Source organism: Molossus molossus, unplaced genomic scaffold, assembly GCF_014108415.1.
Source record: "Molossus molossus isolate mMolMol1 unplaced genomic scaffold, mMolMol1.p scaffold_m16_p_8, whole genome shotgun sequence".
Lineage (NCBI taxonomy): Eukaryota > Metazoa > Chordata > Mammalia > Chiroptera > Molossidae > Molossus > Molossus molossus.
Window position 1 is genome coordinate 107,271,088 of NW_023425402.1, and position 20,655 is coordinate 107,291,742.

Sequence of the window (20,655 nt, forward strand, 5' to 3'; positions counted from 1 at the left end):
ACAGAAATATCCTGAATGAGTGTGTGTGTGTGTGTGTGACAGAGACAGAAACATCCTGAGTGTGTGTGTGTGTGTGTGAGCCGAGTGTCCTGGGGTTCACTCTGCGGCGGTCAGGTCAGATGAAGGAAGGACGGGCAGCGTGCACGGTGGGCAGGGCTGCGGGTGCAGGCTGGGCGCCCAGGGTACGTACGAAGTACTTCTCGGGGTAGTCCCGGAGGTGCAGCAGGCTCTGCGACACGGTCTTGCGGTCCTGCTCCCACTTGCGCGTGCAGAACACCATCTCGGTGAAGTACCACATCCAGCCGATGATCGGGACGTAGGCCAGCTCCTTCTTGGCCAGGACCTTGGAGCCCTGAAATGGAGGGGGTCCCGGGCGTCAGGGAACGCTAACGGGGATCCAACTAGAAACGAGGAGTGACGTTCACCCCGAGCACCCAGCGCAGGGAGCGGGAAGCCCCCGCGCAGAGGGCAGGCTGTGCTGGGCCTGCCCGTGTGGGTGGGGGCGTGGCCTGGCTCCCCGGGCAGGGGCCAGGGGCAGTCAGCAACATGAGGGTCTTGGGTGGTACCGGTCATGGGCTGTAAGAGTGCTTTAGCCAGCTCCTGTGGTCAGTCTCCCTTCCCCTCAGCCGCCCTGCCGGCTCCGCGGCCACACTGCTGTCCCTCACGGATGGGGCCGGGGCGGTGCCCCCTGGGGTTACCCTGGATCGCCAGGTCAGGCTGGGACTCTCAGCCTCCCCCTTTGCCTGCACCTCTCGGAGGTGGGGGCTGGCTCAGACCCAAGGATTTGGCTCACCGGCAGGCTGGGGCCCTGGGCTGCTGGGCAGGGCCCCTACCTAGCCAGCTGTGCCAGGGTGTCGGTCCGCCACCGACTGGGGAGACCAGGATCCAATGGGTACAGGGGGCAGGCAGCAGAGACACAAAAATAGCTTTTCATCTAGTGGGTTTGGGCTCTATATTTTCACCCTTACTTTTGGAATTGGCCAAGATGCTCCCTGAAATAGCCATCATCGGTCAATGGCGCAGGTGGCTGGGGCGGTGATGTGGACAGTCAGGGAGGCCTTCGCTGTGCTCCTGGTGACAGGCGTCTGGCTCTGCCCCAAACCTACAAGGCGTCTGCATGGCCCTCTCTCCTCTTCCCCATCACCTCATGAAAACCCACGTTCCCGTGCGGCAGAGGGGACCAGGGCTCACCCCTCTGGCCCACATACAGAAGGGAGAAAGACCGACAGCCGTTGCTCTCTTCCCCATAGAGGGAAGAAAAAGCCTAGACATCTTCACGTTTAGTGTCTCCATGTTTTGATGGGTTTTGCACCCCCCCCCCCCAATCCAACGTGCAAATTCCCGCACAGAGAACCAAGCCATGTGGGTCAGAGAGCTGGTCATGCGTGGGGCTGCCCTCGGGCCAGGCACCGGCTGCACATTTTCGGTAAATGCCATTCAGCTCTGAACCCATAGGAATAGGTTGTCCATGTTACAGGCGATCAAACTGAGGCTCAGAGATGCTAAGGAACTTGCCCAGCATCACACAGCTAACAACTGGGGAAGCTGAGAAGTCAGGCAGAGTCCATGGTAAATGGTAATGAATGTCCCTGTCAGATGCTGGGCCCCCTACCCAACAGCCTCTGTCCCCTCCCCTTCCATCGACCTCCATTGTGTTCTAAAGGCCACGACATGCTCAGGCTCCGGGGTGACCGTGAGTGATGTCAGCCCAGTGTCCCCGGACCTCTGAGCTTAGTGTGGCCACAGGACCCAGTTCTGGCCAAGGTGACTCCGAGGTCCGCTGGGAGGGGGGCCCTATGTTCTGGGGCTTCTGGGAAGAATTGAGTCCCTGAGAAAAGGTCAGATGTCCAGAAGGCCTGGCTGGTTTTTCTGCCATGAACACAGTCACGCAGCCACCCCAAGACAGAGACCTAGAAATGCGGGACCATGGGGGCCGCCCCTGCGGGAGACCATGGCCGCAGCCCCGTGGCACCCTGAGGCACGTCTGCAGGCTGCGGCCACTGGAGTCGGGGTTCACGCAGGTTTCCAGCCGACGGGGGCCTGAAGCAGACCTGGGGCGGCGTCTGTCACGTGACTGCCAAAAAGTGCCCGTCTTCAGCTCCTCTCTTTCACCGTGGGGTTCAAGTCCTGAGACGTGGACTAATTCTCCTGACTCCTGCCTTGTTGTGCCATCAAAGAGAGGGACATGCCTGTCACTCCGGGGCAGGACAACACATGGCCTGGGACGTGCCCCTTTCCCCACAGGACCATCTGAGTCCCGCACCGTGCCCTCGGGGTTCCTGTCCCTCCGCCCTCCTCCTCTGTGGGCAGCGATGCCCCTGGGGCTCTGCTCCCTTCCTGTCTGTCACCTCCCTATTTTCAGCCTCCAAGACGGAAACAAGACAAAAAGCCTTCACCAACGACCTGAACTTCCCTTCCTGATGGGTTAAGACTTTTAAAGAATTACCTACACCTGCGCTCATCCCAGAACTAATGTGTGACAACATGGCAGTTATAAAGGAGGGCTCTGTCGCCAGGAGGGGCTGTGTGCCCCAGGAGCAGCCTTGGGTCTGGGAGCGGGGTGCCCGGTGCCAGGGCACGCTGTCTGCTGGGGAAAGTGCTCTCGGCCGTCCCTGCCCACGGCCCATCCCCCCCAGCCCCGTGGGTCTCAGTGGCTGGCCTTGGATGACCTGCTGAAAGGAAATAGCAGCTTGGACAGAGGTGGGCTGAGTGCAGACCCGAGGTGACTCGCGGTCTGAATGCCCACCCTGTTTTACCGCCTTAGACCGAGCCCTGAAAGCCACTGGGGCGCCCCCGGCGAATCGATGGATGAGCCACGCACACGACACCGGACAGTGCACAGCACAAGCCTGTCGGCCCAGGGCAGCGACTGTGCGGTGGGTGTGCCCGGCTCGCCTCCCGTGTGTGTAAGTGAAGTGTTATCACAACACGGTGACTTCACGTGCCCGTGGCCCCCGCTGTTCCCAGGCCGTGGTGGCGGAGCTGCGTGGTTGTGACGGGGGCAGGTCACTAGGTTCACACAGACAAATACGCACTGTGAGTGTCACTGTCAGCCTGGCCCTGGTGCCACTCGCATTTGTTTTCGGTGAATATTGAATGGCTGGGGAAATGGCGATTTTATAATACTACGTTTTTATTTTTTTTTAAATATGTTTTTATTGATTTTCTAGAGAGAGGAAGGGAGAGAGTGATAGAAACATCGATGCGAGAAACACAGATCCGCTGCCTCCTGCGCGCCCCCTACTGGGGACTGAGCCCGCAACCCGGGCATGTGCCCTGACCTGGAATCGAACCGGGACCGCTCAGTCCCTGGGACAATGCTCAGTCCACTGAGCCACACCAGCCGAGCTGTAATACTACACTTTCTTTCTTTTTTTTTTTTTATCCTCACCCGAGGACATTTTTGCATTTTTTGTTCAGACAGAGTGGGAGGGAGAGAGAGGAAGAGAGAGAGAGAAACATCAACGTGAAAGCGACACATCGAGTGGCTGCCACCCACACGACCCAACCAGGGCCGGGGACAAACTGCAACCGAGGTACATGCCCTTAGCGGAACTGAACCCGGGTCTCTCTGTACCGCAGGCCGACGCTCTAACCGCTGAGCCAAACCGGCCAGGGCTGTAATACTACACTTTCAAAAGACCTGTCGTCAAAGCTGAGTTTACAGCCGATGGGAAAAGAGTAAAATAGTGAAAAATAACAGTACCTACAGCTAGGTGGTCAGATTCAAAATGATTTTAAAATTCTATTAATAAAATGTGCCGTCAGAAAAATAGTTCCCAGTGTCCCTCTCACAACGTCACTGCTAAGAGGTGGTGACATCAGCCCACTTTTCTTCTGGGACACAGTGAGGCTGAGCATCAAACACAGCCCATGGGCCCGGGCTGTTTTGCTCAGTGGTTAGAACATCGGCTCTTGGGTTCGATTTCCTGTCAAGCGCATGTACCTGGGTTGCAGGTTCGACACCAGGCCCGGTCGGGGTTGTGCAGGAGGCAACCAGTCGATGTGTCTCTCTCACATCCGTGTTAGTCTCTCTTGCTCTCTCCCTCCCTCCCTCCCTTCCACTCTCTCTAAAAATCAGTGGGGGAATATCCTCGGGTGAGGATTAGCCACAACAACAACAATGGCCTGTTGGTTTCTGATGATCAGAAAGAACACAGGAGACATTTCTGAGTTTATGTTTAATTGACGTGACTCTCAACCTTAACCCTGTGGAAGTTACCGTTAGGCCTAGGCCTTGATGTCAATCATGTTCACTTGGTAAAATAAATCTTTTCAATAGGAGGGCACACACTTTTACCGTCCAAATCAAAAACTTGACCAGATGCCCCGCCCTCAGCAGGGGACGCAGGACGTCGTGAAAAGCTTCCCAATCAGCAGCCCCGTTTATTCCGGCTCTGCCTTGGCCGGCTGTGTGCCGGGTACCCCTCAGCTTCTGCGGCCGCGTGATGAGGAAAATGACACCTCAGAGTGTTGCTGTAAAGACTGAATAACGCGTGGACACACAAAAGCTCAGGCTGCCAGCCCGACACGCGGTGCTAAATCGTGTGCAGCGATTGTGATCACGGGAGTGAGCCCGGTGGCCGAACGTTTCTGAATTCAACCTGACACGAGCAGAGCAAGGACAACAGGCCAGGTAGAGAAGGTCGCCAGGGCACAGAGCCCGGGTGCCCAGCAAGGGGCAAACTGGGAAAACCAGGACCACACCCCCAGGGTAACCTTCCCTCCCGAGCACATCACTGGTCATGCGGTTTGGACCCCTGACCTTTCCCTCCCTGAATGTAACACGTAGGCTTCGCTTGTATTTCAGCTCCAGGCCCAGAAAAGCAGCAAAACCAGACAAGTGACACTGTGGCTGCCTCAGGACCAGCTGCACTGACTCATGACCCCCTGGCTTCAACCAGTCAGCAGAGACCAGGACCCTGAGAAGCACACCTGGAGCTAAGAACACTCTACTGAGACCTTCCCCGGAGACCTCCCTAACTTCCCCCTGCAGGAGAGAGAGATGCCTCAGTGCACAGGACCCAGCCTGGGGAGCACACCCACGCCAGTCCCTGCGCCCTTCTTCCCCGAGGGACCAGGAGACTCGCAGCCAGGGGAGCAGTGGGCGGCGGCAGCTCGTCCCGGGCTCACCCCTGCACCTGTCTCCAGGGCCCTCTCTCGGCCTCCCCAGTGAGCCAGGGCAGCGCCTGCTCTCCCCCTGCACCTGTCTCCAGGGCCCTCTCTCAGCCTCCCCAGTGAGCCAGGGCAGCACCTGCTCTCCCTGCACCTGTCCCCAGGCCCCTCTCTCTCCTCCCCAGTGAGCCAGGGCAGCGCCTGCTCTCCCCCTGCACCTGTCTCCAGGCCCCTCTCTCGGCCTCCCCAGTGAGCCAGGGCAGCGCGCTCTGTGGCTGCTTCTCTGCCCTTCCTGTTTCCCTGTCCCGAGCGTGTTTCTGCGGCCAGTAGGTTCCTGGTGGCTTTGTTGCACTTCGGGGAGACAAGAACCGAGGTCTCGTCTTGTCGGTAACAAACACATTTCCGAAGCCAGGCTTCAGCATACAGTAATAACAACCAATTATATTGATTATGAACCCTGAAGTTGGCATCTCCGGCCAACTGGTCAACCCCTGTGCAGAGACCCCCCCCCATGGAGGACGGAGTTGCTTTAAGGACACTGAGATGCTGCCATCCCAGCCCGGGACTGCATGGTTCTCATCTCTGAGATAAGTGAGTGGAATCGGGACTTCCCGGCACCGACTCCTCTCACATGGCCACTTGCAGCCGACAGGGTGGAAATATTAAGGGTTGATCTGGGTTTGTACAATGGCTGGAAACGGCAGGGCCTCCTGTTCAGATGCCTTTCCATGACACCCCACCTCCCTGACCACTCGGGGGGACAGCGGAGAACACAGTCAGGGGCTGAGACTCTGAGACTCGTCAGCAAGACACCCTGAGTCAGTACGCCGCTTACTTCCAAACAGATGGCGTCCTGAAGGTTCTGTCTCCGGTACGTCACCTGGGTTCACCCACGATCATTCACTGAATACACAGACGATCTGAATGGGGTCTCTTCAGTGAGACTCTAAGGGCAGGTCAGACTGGAATAAGAAGCAGGCTGAGACATCCACACTTGAGCCCTGGCGGGCTGGAGCACACCCCGTACACCACAAGGTTGCAGGTTCGATCCTGGGGCTGGCCACGTATGGGTGAAACCAATTCTCTCTCTCTCTTTCCCTCCCTTCTTCTCTGCAATCAATGAAAACAAATCCTCAGGTGAGGAGTAAAAAAGATCCACACTTGTACCCTTCGAATTTCTTCTTGGCTGTGCGCGAAAGAGCCCCAGATGTTCAAGTCTGCAGGACGCCCCCAGCCAGCCGCCTGCAGAGGGCCAGCCAGTCACCCCAGCCGAGCCCGCGTGGACGACATGGGACCTGTGAGCCTCCAGACTGTTCCGTCTGCACAGCAGGTACGTGCGAAACACTTCCCTGTGCCAGGTGCTGGGCACAAAGACGGACACGGCCATCCATGGCCTTGAGGTGCTCGCAGTCTCGTGGGAGGAGAGGAACACACAGCCAGCCACGTCCGTGTTTCTTCTCTGCCACTGAACGGGACCACGTTGTTGAACAGGCTCCAGAGAGGCAGAGAAAGGAAAGGCTGGGCTCCCAAACCAAGGCCTCTGACGCAGGAGATCAGACTGGAGCTCGGAGCAGCTCACCAGGCTGGTGCGGGTGTCGGAAGGTGGCAGGCTCCATGTGTGCCACCGCGGGTAACCGAAAAGGGCCCCAATTCTGCCTGCGCGGCATTCTTTCCCGTGCATCTCCCTGCGGATGCTGAGGGAGAACGTGCTGGGGACGCTAGGCCGCCAGAAGCATCTCCGGAGAGCGGGCAACAAAATGAACGCTCTTCCCCAATTCGTCACCGCCACGGGGGAAATGCGTACCCAACACGCAGCCAACGCCCTGAGAATTCGCTCGTGGACTGGAAATAAACAACGGCCACCGTTGATGGAAGTCGAGCAGAAGAGCCCGGGTGCACTGGCTCTTGCTAATGTCTCCCCGCCAGCCCTCACCCTTCTTGCTAACGTCTCCCCGCCAGCCCTCACCCCTCCTTGTGCGGATGTGGAGCGGGGGACAGAGGGGTGCGTGGGGACACACAGGAGGCCTCTGGTCCCTGGATCATGGCTCCAGGATGACAGAGATGGGAGAGGAGCTCCCTGTCCCTGGGCACAGATCCCCGTGGCCCCTTCTATTCCAGATGGCCTGCCTGTGTCCTTCCCGGGTGGCCCAGGGCCGGGGACACAGATGGGAAGGCAGGCCAGGGCGGGGTGGGGGCAGGGCTCCCAAGCGCAGAGGGTCAGGGGAGGGCGTTCTGGACCCAGCGCCCTCTGGACAGGGTGTCTCTCCGACAGACAGTGATGGCAGCGCTGGAGGTGGGCAGAGGGGGCGAGACAAGGAGGGGCTGGCGGCTCGGGCAGGGTGCTGAGGCTGGGGGAGGGGCGGAGGAAGCCAGCTGCCGCTGTGAGCACGCCTGGACCACAGTCGCCTGGGCGACAGGCTCCGCTTGTGAAAGACACGCCGGGAGCGTGTGCAGCAGCTGGCGAGTCGCCTTGGACGGCACTTTTTTTAACATATATATTTTTCTTTTTTAAATTTATTTTATAGAGAGAGGAAGGAGGAGAGAGATAGAAACATCGATGAGAGAAAACATCGACTGGCCGCCTCCTGCATGCCCCCGACTGGGGAGCTGGCCCACAACCCAGGCATGTGTCCTGACCAGGAGTCGAACCGGCGACCTCTTGGTGTAGGGTCGACGCTCAACCACTGAGCCTCACCGGCCTGGCTCAGACGTCGCTTTTCAAATAAAGCCCATGCTCACAGGTCCAGGGGTGTATTCAAGGTGCATCTCTGCTCCCTGAGCTGCTCCCTTGGCAGTGCTGCCCGGCCTGCCCGGCTAACCTGGCACCGTCCCTCAGGCTCCTTACCTGGACAGTCCGGATCCCAGCACGCTGGGCCCCACTGGTAAACATCTAGAAGCAGAAAGTGGGGCCCCTCCACTCGCGGGGTACTGGGGGAGCCTGGGGGACAGCGCCTCTCGCTGTGGGGGAGGGTGCACCGAGGGGAGGGGCCCAGGTCACGCGCCAGGAGCTGCAAAGCCGCCCTAAGGGAGCTGACAAAACCCTGGCCAGGGCAGTACCCGCTAGAAAGGGAAACCCAGCACTTCTCCAAGTCTAGAAACTTCTCATTGCTCTCCAGCCGGAGAGAACTTGACCAGCACGCAGGAAGCAACCGTGATCCAGGTGATGCAGCGCTGGTGTGCGCTGGGGGGGCCAATGGGGACCCAGGGCCGGACCGCCGGCGCCACCCCACACCGTAGAACATGTGACCGCGTCTGTCCGCCCACCTACCCTACTGGGAGAAAGCTGACGCATGGAAACCGGTCCTCAGGGCCGAGGACTCCATCGTTTCTGCCGCCTCGTTTGGGCCAGGCTTTCTACTTACATCCACTGAACCGCGACGTGTATTCATAAACCCTACACATTCACTAAACCCTCCGACACCAGGAAATGGGAATTATTAACAGGCTCAGAAAGTCAGATACCTCCGCCAGGGTCGTGGTAAACAGGAGCCAGGATTCGACTCCCCAGCTGAGCCCTCATTGTTTCTTCTGTTTTGTTTTGGTTTTTCCTACACATCCCCCACCCCCCCCCCCCCCCCGCCACCCGTACCAAGTACACTGTCCGGAGGAAGCGGAGAGAAAAAAGTAACTGCTCTCGATAGCTGAGCACAAGACACGTAGGTTCCTCTCTCAGAGAGTTAACTTTCTTGCTACGTTTTAGATGTTCCAAAACAAACGCCAAGGACCCTGTGATTTGGGGGAACGCTACAAGTAACGGAGGGTTAAAGGGGGTGGCACTCGGATGGCTTTTACCTGCCAGTCTCCCTGACATTGTTCCTGAGGGAAAATTTTAGTTAGAAAACTGATCCTTTTCTAATCCCACTTGAAGATATGCTGGTTTGGGGGTACGTGGGAGCGTCCCCAGAAAGACCATAGTTAATGTGAATGACCAGAGTGTCTCGGCAAAATTAAACCGGAGCACCAGCCGCTCGGGCTCTGTTGCTGTCTCAGCTCCCGAGTGAGTGTCTAGGGTCTCAGGACATCCACCGGCTGTCCCGGACAGCTGTGCAGGCCACCACCTCTGCCCAGGCGGGGACAGCAGCATGGGGGCATGGGGGTTCAATAAGTCCAAAGTCACCCACTGCGACCCTGAGACACAAAGCTGGAGGCCGGTGAGCCGAGACTGTGTGTGTGTGTGTGTGGGGGGGGGGTATTTGCTTGGCTGGACCCACATGGGGAAGAGCCTGGCACAACCCAGGACCCTGGCAACTGCCGCACCCTCACAGATGGGCATGGCGCTCAGTCTCCCTTAGCTGCCCACCCTGGCCCTTCCCACCTTATCCCTTGCCTCACAGTTACCCTTCTAGGTAATCCTTACCAGACCCCTCGCTCTCTCACCCCTTCTAAACCCGTACCCCGTCTTCAAGGCCATTCCACGGCCTCCCTCTGGAGGGCGTCTCTCCTTGGGGCCAACAGTGTGCAGGTAGGACCCCAAATGTCCTGCCCGTTGCTAAAATATTGAAATTCTTCCCCACAGATTGGTAAACAGAGCTGCCCCAAACACCAAAATTTATCCCCCCAAATGTATCCCCCAACTTCAGTTCCACCCCGGTCAGAGAAAGGGTGACCCTCAGACCCCCAGGGGCCACTGTGGGGCTGACTGGGTGTCGGCCCTGCCCGTCCACATCCTGCTGCCAAGCCGACACTCCAGCATCCCCGCTCCCCTTGGCGAGCCCGGCGGGGGGGCAGGCAGCGCGCCCTCCTTCCCCGTCCTTACAGGTCGCAAGTGCTTGCGGGGCCCTGTCTCGGCCCATCGCCGTTTCTCCAGGGCACTCAGCAGTTCTGCTACAGGAAGGACATGCGACACGCTGTTGGAGGGACGTGCTGAGTGGTACCGCTGCCGTCGGCACCAGCCCTCGCGTGCAGAGGACAGCTCGGCGCGTGGCACCCCGCAGAGGGCCCTCGCCCTAGCAGGTCTGCGCTCCTTTCTCCTTCTCCCTGTGCCAAGAACTGCAACGCTGTTGAGACTCTAGCTGTCTGCAGGCCGAGCTGAGCACACCCCGACATACTATTTCCTACGTGGAACAGGGAGGTCTCACGCTGACTGTGCCATGGCCGGCAGCCGCCACGCAGGCCCCGAGCCTGCCTCCCAAGTCACGTCCCGTGGGCTCAAGGGCTCTGTTCTCACAAACAGAAGGCCAAGTGGGTTACACAAAGGCCACAGCTGGGCCCGGGTGCGTCCTCTCTCTTGCCCTGGGGGAAGCCAGCTAGGCGCCAGGACCTGCTGAAGAGCCCCTGGGGCGGGAGCGGGTGGGAACAGAGAGTGAGTGAGCCGAGCCTGGGATGTGGGCGCCTGTCTCAGCCCTGTGAGAGGTGCCTGCCAGGACCTGCCAAGACCCCCAGCTCAGCTGCTCCTGGATCCAGACCCCTTGGGGGCTTGTGATCCTGCCATAGATAATGAATATCTGTGTCTTCTCTAAAGAGCTTCAGAAACAGCCCATTTGGCCTCTGGGTTCGCCAAGCCACGCCTACGCCTACCGGCAGATAAACATTGACAAGAACAGCTCCTGTTATGGGGTGCTCAGGGGACCTGGGGCCGCTCAGAGACCCAGCACACACCTTCCGGGGACACATACACCACATACACGCTGCCGGGGCAGAAAGACAGGTGACGGGCCAGCGGCTTCAGGAGCCTTGACCCTTTGCAGGCAGGTGACGGTCCGCAGGTCACACTCACCCCAGAGAGCACAGAGCCGAGCACTCCGCAGAGACCCTGACCAGAGCCTGCGGCCCCCGCCATGAAATGCCAGCCCGAGGGAACGCCAGATGCTTGTATGATAACCCCACTTGCAAGAACTTCTGCAGATGTCAGGTGTCTCCACTTACATTCACGTCCTCTGGGCTGTGCCCCGTGGCATGAAAATGCCCAGTCAGGAACCTGCCTTCTGTCTCCGCTAGAAAGCAACGCTCCCCCGGCTGCCGGAGCAGCGCGGCCTCACGTGTTATCTTTCAACGGAGATGAGTCAGGTGATTTGTGCAAGGTCATTTGAGACAAAGGTCCTGCTGAACAAGGAATTCAAAATGCTTCGTTCCTGCCAGGGGCAGTGGACATGAGGGGTCACCTAGGAAAGAGGCCCTGCCCTTGGGGGACCTGGCTGCTGCAGGAGACACACAGAGAGGGTAAATGTTCCCAGGCCCTGGGGGGAATTGTCCCCCTCGCCCCCCAGGTCCCCACACCCTCATCCTCTCCTGGTGGCGCCCGCTCTCAGCCGGTCCGCCGCGTCACCAGCAATGCGCAGCCCAGCTGTTTCTCCAGCGCTTGGAGGGCAGGGGAAGTGGTCACCCACGACCCCTCACCTTAGTTCTGGCGGTTTTCAGCTGCTCCCAAAATGCCAGCGCGCAGGGAGACGCTCTATCCTGGCCAAAGGGCTGAGACCGGCCTGTGCCACCCCAGGGCGGAGTCTCCTGAGACTCCTACCACCTAGGAACAGTCTCCAGGTCCAGGGGCCACGCTCACGGCCCGTTCGCCCGTGGCCTTAGTGGTTTGGTCTTTAGAGTAAGAAAGGAAATCGTATCAACACGGTCTTCATTTAGAGACTGAGGCTGTCCCACGGGGCCGCCTCTGTGGATCTTACTCAGCTCACGGCCGATCCCCTTGGGCTCAGATTGTGAAGTGAGATTTCAAAGTTCTTGGGAAAAACCCGGGATGGTGCTGACAGTCTCTCTCCGTGAACGCCTCTAGCTCTCAGTGCTGGGACGTCTCAGTCTGGGATTCCCCTCGGTCCCGGGTCCCCCTCGGTCCCAGGTCCCCCTCGGTCCCGGGTCCCCCTCGGTCCCAGGTCCCCCTCGGTCCCGGGTCCCCCTCAGTCCCAGGTCCCTCTCGGTCCCGGGTCCCCCTCGGTCCCAGGCCCCCTCGGTCCCGGGTCCCCCTCAGTCCCAGGTCCCTCTCGGTCCCGGGTCCCCCTCGGTCCCAGGTCCCCTCTCAGTCAGGGTCCCCTCTCCACATGTCACTTCTCTGGGCACAGCAGGTCCACCCTTTTCTCCTGTTCATGCCTGTGTCCCTGTGGCTGCTCACTCCGAGTGTCTGTGTGTTTCTCTGAAATTCGGTTTCTGCCGCTGCTTCTTTACTTCCTGCCCGTCCGTCCCTGACCTGATGACAGAGGTCATGTCCTCAGACCTCGAGCCGGGGTATCGTTGCCCTGGTCCTTGCCCAGCGGCCCTGGAGCAGTCAGAGCACCTGGACCCCAAGTTTTCTCCCAGCACCTCCAGGAGAGGGCGCAGCTCTGAAGTCACAGGACAGACCAGTTACTGCCCCAAAGCGAGGCCCCAGGACCTGTGTATGAAATATAAATGACAAGCCATCCTCAGGATTAGCGACAGCATAAGTAAGGTGAATGGCACCCAAGCGCCTGTGGCCACAGAGCTACCAGGGCGTCACGGGAGCTGGAGGCGCCACCAAGGCCAGAGTCTTGTCCCCGTCCCAGGGACTCCTGCCCCCAGCACACGCTTTCACCAGCTGAGCACGGACCCGGCCAAGCCCCTGGGACGCCTGCAAAGCCAGTGGCTGCCCCTAAACTACACTTGGAGGACCGGCGTCCGCGACCCGTCCAGAGGCAGGAACACACGTGTCCTTGCAGTCGGGGTGCAGACACCAGCACCTCCTCTCCTCAGTCCTGGGCGCCACGGTGGGGGTGGGGGTGGGAGATCTTCCCTCTCCTCTCGGAGATAACGAAACCACAAACTGCAGTTGTGCTCTCTCCCCGGCTGATTCAAACAGAGACAGGTAGACAGTAGAACTTGTGCTCTCTTCCTGAAAATGTACTTGCGCACATGCACATGCACGCGCACATGCACATGCACACGGCATGCACACAGATGCAAAGTCAGCACGGACATAATAAACAGACAAACAAAGGAGACAGCTGGCAGCAGCAGGGCCAGTTCTTTCCCAGAAGCCCCCTTAGCTCGTCCCCCCGCAGGCAAACCTGCTTCCCAGGAGCCTGAGGCGGCAACAGTGACTCAGCACATCTCCATCTCTTGGAAAACTGCTCGACCTGAGCTGCCTCTCGGTGGTTCAACTGCGTGACAACGACCACCCTTTGCCCCAAAGGCATTAATGGGATGTGTCCCCTTTCTTTTTGCCCCAAATGAAAAGATACATAAATGTTAAAAGCACATACAAAATGTGTCCAGGGCTATTCTGTCTCCCTTCACCACGGGTCTTCCCAAACGGGCCCCCAAGCTCCGTGGCTGGCTCTGCGGACGCACTGAGCCCACTGGGGAGCCTGGCTCACGGACTCTGTCCCATCTACTCGCCTGGCTTTAATCTTCTCCATTCTAAACGCTCTGATTTCATCCACATGGGCCACCCAAAGCAAGTGATGTGCGCAGACCCTTCTGCCTGCGGGGGATTGTCCCCACGTTCTGGTATAAGCCGTCACAGTCTTTTGCAGGCCCGGGCCAAACCCTGTGACTCCTATTGGAACACTTGAGCCCCGTGGATGGCTCGATTCAGTTTTCTGACACGGGCTCAGCCACCACACAGCCCGGCAAAGGTCAACTGAGGAGACACAGACCCAAAGGCAGGCAGGAAGTCAACGCAGTTGGAGAAAACACAGTTCCATATTTATTCTGAGCCCTGCCGTGCAATCTCTCTCCGATAGGGGGGATTTCATCTTAAGCCCCAAGATGGAAATCCAGAGGTGGACTCTGCCTGTCGGGGGCAACACAGAACACAGAGATGAAGACCACGGAGTGGCATCCCTTCAGAGGAGCTCAACCCCAAATCTGCTCAGTAGCCGTGTGATCCTGAGCAGATGACTTAAACCCAGCTTTACAGAACAGGAAGGTGTGTGCTACCTACGCGTCAGTGTTTCCGTGAGGATTCAACACACAAATGGCGTGTAAAACGCCCCCCACACAGTAACCGCTGATAGATGGTGTCATGACTCACGGATCATTCCATCTCCATTCCAAGCTAGAAGGAAAAACTATGCATGGAACACACCTCGTCACGTAGAAGCTCTGTTGCTGCTTCTGCAAATTCTGAGTGACCCAGAGCAAAAGGCAAGTTATGGTGCAAACAAGAAAAATGGGTCAGGAGGGTCAGCGGGCGTCCAACTTACCCCCAACACCCCAAAGCGCTCAGCCAGGCTCCAGCCGCAGAGAAAGTCAATTTCAAACTTGTGGTTTAGGACCACGATGGCATTCTCCTTCCCAAACTTGGGGTAGGCCTGGGGGTCCGTGTAGATGACGCACTCCGTGCCCGACCACCACTCCAGCAGCATCACGAGCTCTGCAACAAACACAGCACACAGCGTTTATTTCAGGTGTCCTCTGACCCAGGGCTGCGCCGCGGGGCCGGCGGGGAGCGAGGCTGGGGCCTGGCGCCACTCCTAGGGGTGAGGTTTTGGGTCGTTCCAGCCCAGAGCCAGGCCCCGAGAGCGTCTGGACGCGGAAGAAAAGACAAGAACGGCTCCATGACGGTCTCCAGGGAAGGGGGGACTTTGAGAAGACAGTGACATGCAGCCTTTGATTAAGTGCCTCGGGGGAAAATAGATCAGAAGCCAGAATCCATCAAGAATTCATGCCCTGTGTTTACAGAGCTCTGAACAGCAGCAGGGGATGATATATGGGATTCTTAACATCCTGGGAAATGACTAATTGGGACACTTATAAACTCCATCAAGAAACACTGAGGCGACACTTGGGTGCACCAGGAACAGTGGGCAGCGGGGCCAGGCGGCAGAACCCCGCACCTGGTGGGTGAGGAGCAACTCGGGCCACTGCACCGTGTGCCTACACTGAAGTATTAAGAGACTCTAGGAGCTTGTGAAAATAAAACAGTCTATTTCTCAGGCCATAATGACCAATATGACCTTACCCAGTGAACACGTCCTAACCTGGTGGCCTCCGGGAAAACCTAGGCGTGGAAATTGCCCAGAAAAACAGCTGGACATCGGGGGTTAGGCTACGGGGTTTGAGCAGCTACGACATGAGCTGTTCAAGCTGAAGGTGTTTAGCAGGTGGATGGGTGAGGGTGAGTCTTCTGTGAAGGTTGTCCCCCTTTTTATTACTGGCTAGTGGGACGCACTTAGCAGAGGGCTCACTCACTCATCACCCCCCTAAACACACACACACACACACATACACACATACACACACCACGCAGATGTGGTCCTGCCTCTGGCTGAGCCTCATGCCTTAAAGTCTTCTTTGCATGAATTCAATAAGACCCGTTTTCAATTATGGTTTTACTAACCAAGAGTTGGATGGGAATGTCATGTGTGAGGCAGACGTGCCTGGACTTTGAATGTCACTAGAAAGAAAGCCTTAAGGAATTGTGATGAACTGATCCAAGCTCATCAGAAGCCACTTGCAAGAAGTGGCCTGTTCCTTGCTCGGACACATGGGTCATGGCAACCTTTCTAGGGAAGGAAAAAAGGTTGATTTCCTGAAAGATGGCAAAGAAAGAGACTCAAGATGTTTGAGGGACCTCAGGAACTTGAGGAATCCACCCAAACCTACAGGTATTTCAGGCAAAGCCAGGTGGCAGCCGTGTGGCTTGGTTCTTTGCCCTGAGGAGCTAAAGCTCAGTCTGAAGATTCCTTGTGAGTGAAATTCCTTGTGAGTGCAAAGCAGATCTGAAAGAGTCTATATGGTTAATTACTACTCCTTTGGTGTTTATGCAAATAATCAGGGCAAATTAAAGATGGATTTAATACAGTAAATAAATTGGTTTTAATTTAGTCTTTGAAAAAAAAATGAGGATGATTTTAGGGGGGAAATTGTGTTTCAATAAAGTCCATATACACAGTTGTGGATATTATCCTCTAATTCAGTTAATTGTCTTCAAAGTTTTATTTTTTTTCACCCACACACTAAACTAAACCAAATTGTACATTTTTCTAGTTTTCTTAAATGTTTGGCTGCAACCCTCCAAACTAATGTTTCATTTTCTCTCATCCTTGGACTTGGAATGATTAAAAATGGAAACTTCTTCCTTTGGTCAGGCCATTTGTCGTCAGTCTTGCCAGTCGAGCTTTTGCCCCTGAAATACTGAGATCTGTACACAGTTTGCCCCATCAAGTTGCTCAGGCAACACCAGCTGCTGGACACCACCATGGGCTCCTTTCATGCCCAGGCCTCGTCGTCCTGTGACACAGAGCAAGGATCTCGGCTCTGAAGGCAGACGTCACCCTAGTTCAGCAGGAAGCAGCTACAGCAGAGATCCTACGCCCCTTTTCTCTGGAAGAATTCAGAGCCAAAATCCCTGAGCAGGGAATGTTCTGGTCAGTTAGACAGACACGAGCAGAGGAAGACGACGGGCCAGGTACAGAAGGTCACCAGAGCAGAAAGCCCCAGGTGCCTAGCAAGGGGCAAAACAGAAAACAAGAACCTCACCCCCAGGGTAACCTTTCCTCCCAAGCATAGCGCTGGTCATATGGTTCGGACCCTTTGACTTTTCATAACACTGGTCATGTGGTTTGGACCCCTGACCTTTCCCTCCCTGAATATAACACGTAGGCTTCACTGGTATTTCAGCTCCAGGCCCAGAAAAGCAGCAAAACCAGACAAGTGACACTGTGGCTGCCTCAGGACCTGCTGCACTGACTCATGACACCCTGGCTTCGCCCTGTCAGCGGAGACCAGGACCCCGAGAGAGCACACCTGGAGCTAAGAACACTCTACTGAGACCTTCCCCGGAGACCTCCCCTAACATACCCCTGCAGGAGAGAGATGCCTCAGTGCACAGGACCCAGCCTGGGGGCACACCCACGCCAGTCCCTGCGCCCTTCTGCCCTGAGGGACCAGGAGACTCGCAGCCAGGGGAGCAGGGACAGCGGCAGCTCGTCCCGGGCTCTCCCCTGCACCTGTCTCCAGGGCCCTCTCTCGGCCTCCCCAGTGAGCCAGGGCAGCGCCTGCTCCCCCCTGCACCTGTCTCCCCCTCTCTCGGCCTCCCCCGTGAGCCAGGGCAGCGCCTGCTCTCCCCTGCACCTGTCTCCGGGCCCCTCTCTCGGCCTCCCCAGTGAGCCAGGGCAGCGCCTGCTCTCCCTGCACCTGTGTCCAGGGCCCTCTCTCTCCTCCCCAGTGAGCCAGGGCAGCGCCTGCTCCCCCCTGCACCTGTCTCCAGGGCCCTCTCTCTCCTCCCCAGTGAGCCAGGGCAGCGCCTGCTCCCCCCTGCACCTGTCTCCCCCTCTCTCGGCCTCCCCCGTGAGCCAGGGCAGCGCCTGCTCTCCCCTGCACCTGTCTCCAGGCCCTCTCTCGGCCTCCCCAGTGAGCCAGGGCAGCGCCTGCTCCCACCTGCACCTGTCTCCCCCTCTCTCGGCCTCCCCAGTGAGCCAGGGCCTAGCGCATCCTCGCTCTCCCTGCACCTGTCTCCAGGCCCCCTCTCTTCTCCTCCCCCCGTGAGCCAGGGCAAGCGCTGCATTCTAACTGCACCTGCTTCCGGGCCCCTCTCTCGGCCTTCCCCAGTGAGCCAGGGCAGCGCCTCTGCTCTCCCTGCACCTGTTCCTGGGCCCCTCTCTCGGCCTCCCCAGTGAGCCAGGGCAGCGCCTGCTCTCCCTGCACCTGTGTCCAGGGCCCTCTCTCGGCCTCCCCAGTGAGCCAGGGCAGCGCCTGCTCTCCCTGCACCTGTCTCCAGGCCCTCTCTCGGCCTCCCCAGTGAGCCAGGGCAGCGCCTGCTCCCCCCTGCACCTGTCTCCAGGGCCCTCTCTCTCCTCCCCAGTGAGCCAGGGCAGCGCCTGCTCCCCCCTGCACCTGTCTCCCCCCCTCTCGGCCTCCCCCGTGAGCCAGGGCAGCGCCTGCTCTCCCCTGCACCTGTCTCCGGGCCCCTCTCTCGGCCTCCCCAGTGAGCCAGGGCAGCGCCTGCTCTCCCTGCACCTGTCTCCAGGCCCTCTCTCGGCCTCCCCAGTGAGCCAGGGCAGCGCCTGCTCCCACCTGCACCTGTCTCCCCCTCTCTCGGCCTCCCCAGTGAGCCAGGGCAGCGCCTGCTCTCCCTGCACCTGTCTCCAGGGCCCTCTCTCGGCCTCCCCAGTGAGCCAGGGCAGCGCCTGCTCTCCCTGCACCTGTCTCCAGGGCCCTCTCTCTCCTCCCCAGTGAGCCAGGGCAGCGCCTGCTCCCCCTGCACCTGTCTCCAGGCCCCTCTCTCTCCTCCCCAGTGAGCCAGGGCAGCGCCTGCTCTCCCGTGGCTGCTTCTCTGCCCTTCCTGTTTCCCTGTCCCGAGCGTGTTTCTGCGGCCAGTACGTTCCTGCTGGCTTTGCTGCACTTTGCCTCTTGATCGAAATCTTTCCTTCAGGGAGACAAGAACCAAGGTCTCATCGTCTGGCGGGTAAAAATACCAAAAAGTAGAATTGAAGAAGATGCACATTTAGAATTTGAAGGCTCTTCGCAAATTGCCTTTTGAGAAGATCCTACTGATCTGTGCTCAAGTGACAGTGTGGGAGAGGGTCTCTCCTGCTGCTGGGCTCACACTCAACGCCCCTCGAAGGCTGGGACCAGGGGTGCCCTTCACCACGTACTGCAGTAGAATGTGGATTCCTTCCCATCAGTGACCCTGCGACACCCTCCAGGCAGCATTCGGGGCGCGTTCATCTCTGTAGCTCCCACTCCGTGCCCCCATATCCAACACGTGGCAGGGCCTGGAAGGCTTCTACCATTGGCTGAATGACTTGCAGGCTGGTGTCCTCCTGGATGTTCCTGTGTAGACAACTGCACACAACTCACAGACATCTCCCGGACCGAGGCTTCATCCCGAGCGTCTGTCCTCAACGCTGTCGGCCTGGGCCTGCTCAGGCCCCTTTAGCAGCTTCACAGGTGACGCCAGGCAGCCCACTGTACGTACGGACACACATCTGCCCAGCCCAGCGGCTCCCCGTCAGGTGGGACAGCGGTCGGCCAGCTGGAGGCACTCCATCCCACCCCTCGCCCAACGTCAGGGCTTCCCGACTGCCCTGGGCTCTGAGGTGTGCCAGCCGCTCGGCCACACTGACGTGCTGCCCACTGTCCGTCCGCCAGGGGTGGCAGCTCTCACTGCTTGACTCCCTGTCTCCATGGCAATGGTGGTGCCGTTTCTTTTCAAATGACACCCCCGTGGGAGCCTCCTCTCTGACTGAGGAAGCGACAACCAGGGCAGCTGTGCGGCCGACCCTGATCGGCACCCTAGGCAGGTGACAGCGCAGCGGAGGCGGAGAGGAAGCGGGTCGTCCGCTGTTCACAGGGGGCACCTCGAGGGTTCCCGGGGGCAGCCCCACCGGCTGTGTCACGAGGCCAGGGAGCAACAGTGGACACCACCGGGGGGACCGGGAGAGAAGCAAAGATCCGGTTTTGCCGTAAGGTATTTACCTGTTCGTTCGGGGACCAAATTAAGGTATGTTACGGGTGACGCACAGCCGGGAGAAGCAATCGGACTTTACCTAGCCAGCCGGCAGCTGAGCCGTTACTTGAAAAAATACTAAAGCTGGGACTTGAAACAAAGCAACAAACAAAACTGAAGCAGAAGAGGGGGAGGGGAGGGCTCCTGCGGCAGCCCGTGCCCTCAGGGGGAGATTGTGGGGTGGACGAGGTGGTCTCCAGGACTCTCTTAGATCACCCTAACTCAGGGAATGTCCTGACCTTGGGGTGAGTGAGTGCGCAGTATCGTGGGCACTGCCCGCCACATGCCCGGGCACAGGGAGGGCACCGTGTCCAGGCCCCGGTACACTGCAGGCTGTCAGGTGCACAGGGAGCCAGTACTGCTGAGGTCCCTGCCCAGGAAGGTCACTTTGGAAAGCAGCAGGATACGGTGACTTCAAGGTCACGAGGTCACGAGCTGCCAGGTAGAGAAAACCCCAGACACAGGGCTACGCTGACCGCCAGGCTCTGGCCTGCTGAGCCTGGCCCTACTGTGCGCTGAGGCTGCTTCGGGAGCCGAGGAGAGCGCCACCCTGAGGCTGGGTCACCCTAGGGGGTGACAAGGCAAAAGGGAGGGTGCCTCCCTCCATGGCTCAGCCACACCTGGCCAGCTGCTGCTGCCAGTCCAGCCAAGTCCATGTGAAGACCTGGGGGACATTCCCAGTTATTTCAGGCCGCAGCCAGGGAGGGCTTGTGGCCCAAGGAGCGACCTTCACCGCAAAATCCCACCCGCTGCTCTGACTCGGGGCGACGGGAGGAACACGCCCCGGGTTGGGAGGCCAGGGTCTGCGGGGCGCTCTGTCTGCTAGAGCCCCGTGCTGCCCGCTGCAGACGGTCGCAAACAGGAAACAAGTCAACGGACAAGAGGAGGACGAGGGAGAGGAGGGCGAGGGACAGCGAACATGTACTGAGGGGCTCACAGCACCCATCCTGGGGTGCGGCGATGTCTGTCCTGTTTTGCGGGTGAGGGTGGGACACGGAGGCCAGGCGGGGAGCAGGTGTGCTGGGCCTGGAACCCAGACGGGGACACTCTCCAAGGTTGCAGTCACTAAAAACCGTGGTTATGTGTGGGGGGGGAGCACCTGGGGAGCGGGAGGAGATAAGAGGAAGGTCAAGGTGGACCTGTGGTCAGGTCCTGCTCGGTTAGATAAGGACACCCACTCCATGGCG

At 58.7% G+C, this 20,655-nt stretch overlaps 1 protein-coding gene across 1 annotated transcript in view; it reads right to left on the bottom strand.

Moving 5' to 3' along the window:
* AGPAT4 (1-acylglycerol-3-phosphate O-acyltransferase 4) overlaps window positions 1-20,655 on the bottom strand; it is a 93,683-nt gene that overhangs the window by 11,568 nt on the left and 61,460 nt on the right. The window contains exons 3-4 of the mRNA XM_036248597.1: window positions 14,220-14,389; window positions 191-352 (exon numbers count right to left, since the gene is read on the bottom strand). Coding sequence (XP_036104490.1) covers window positions 191-352; window positions 14,220-14,389 — 332 coding nt within the window. The remainder of the gene's footprint in view (window positions 1-190; window positions 353-14,219; window positions 14,390-20,655) is intronic.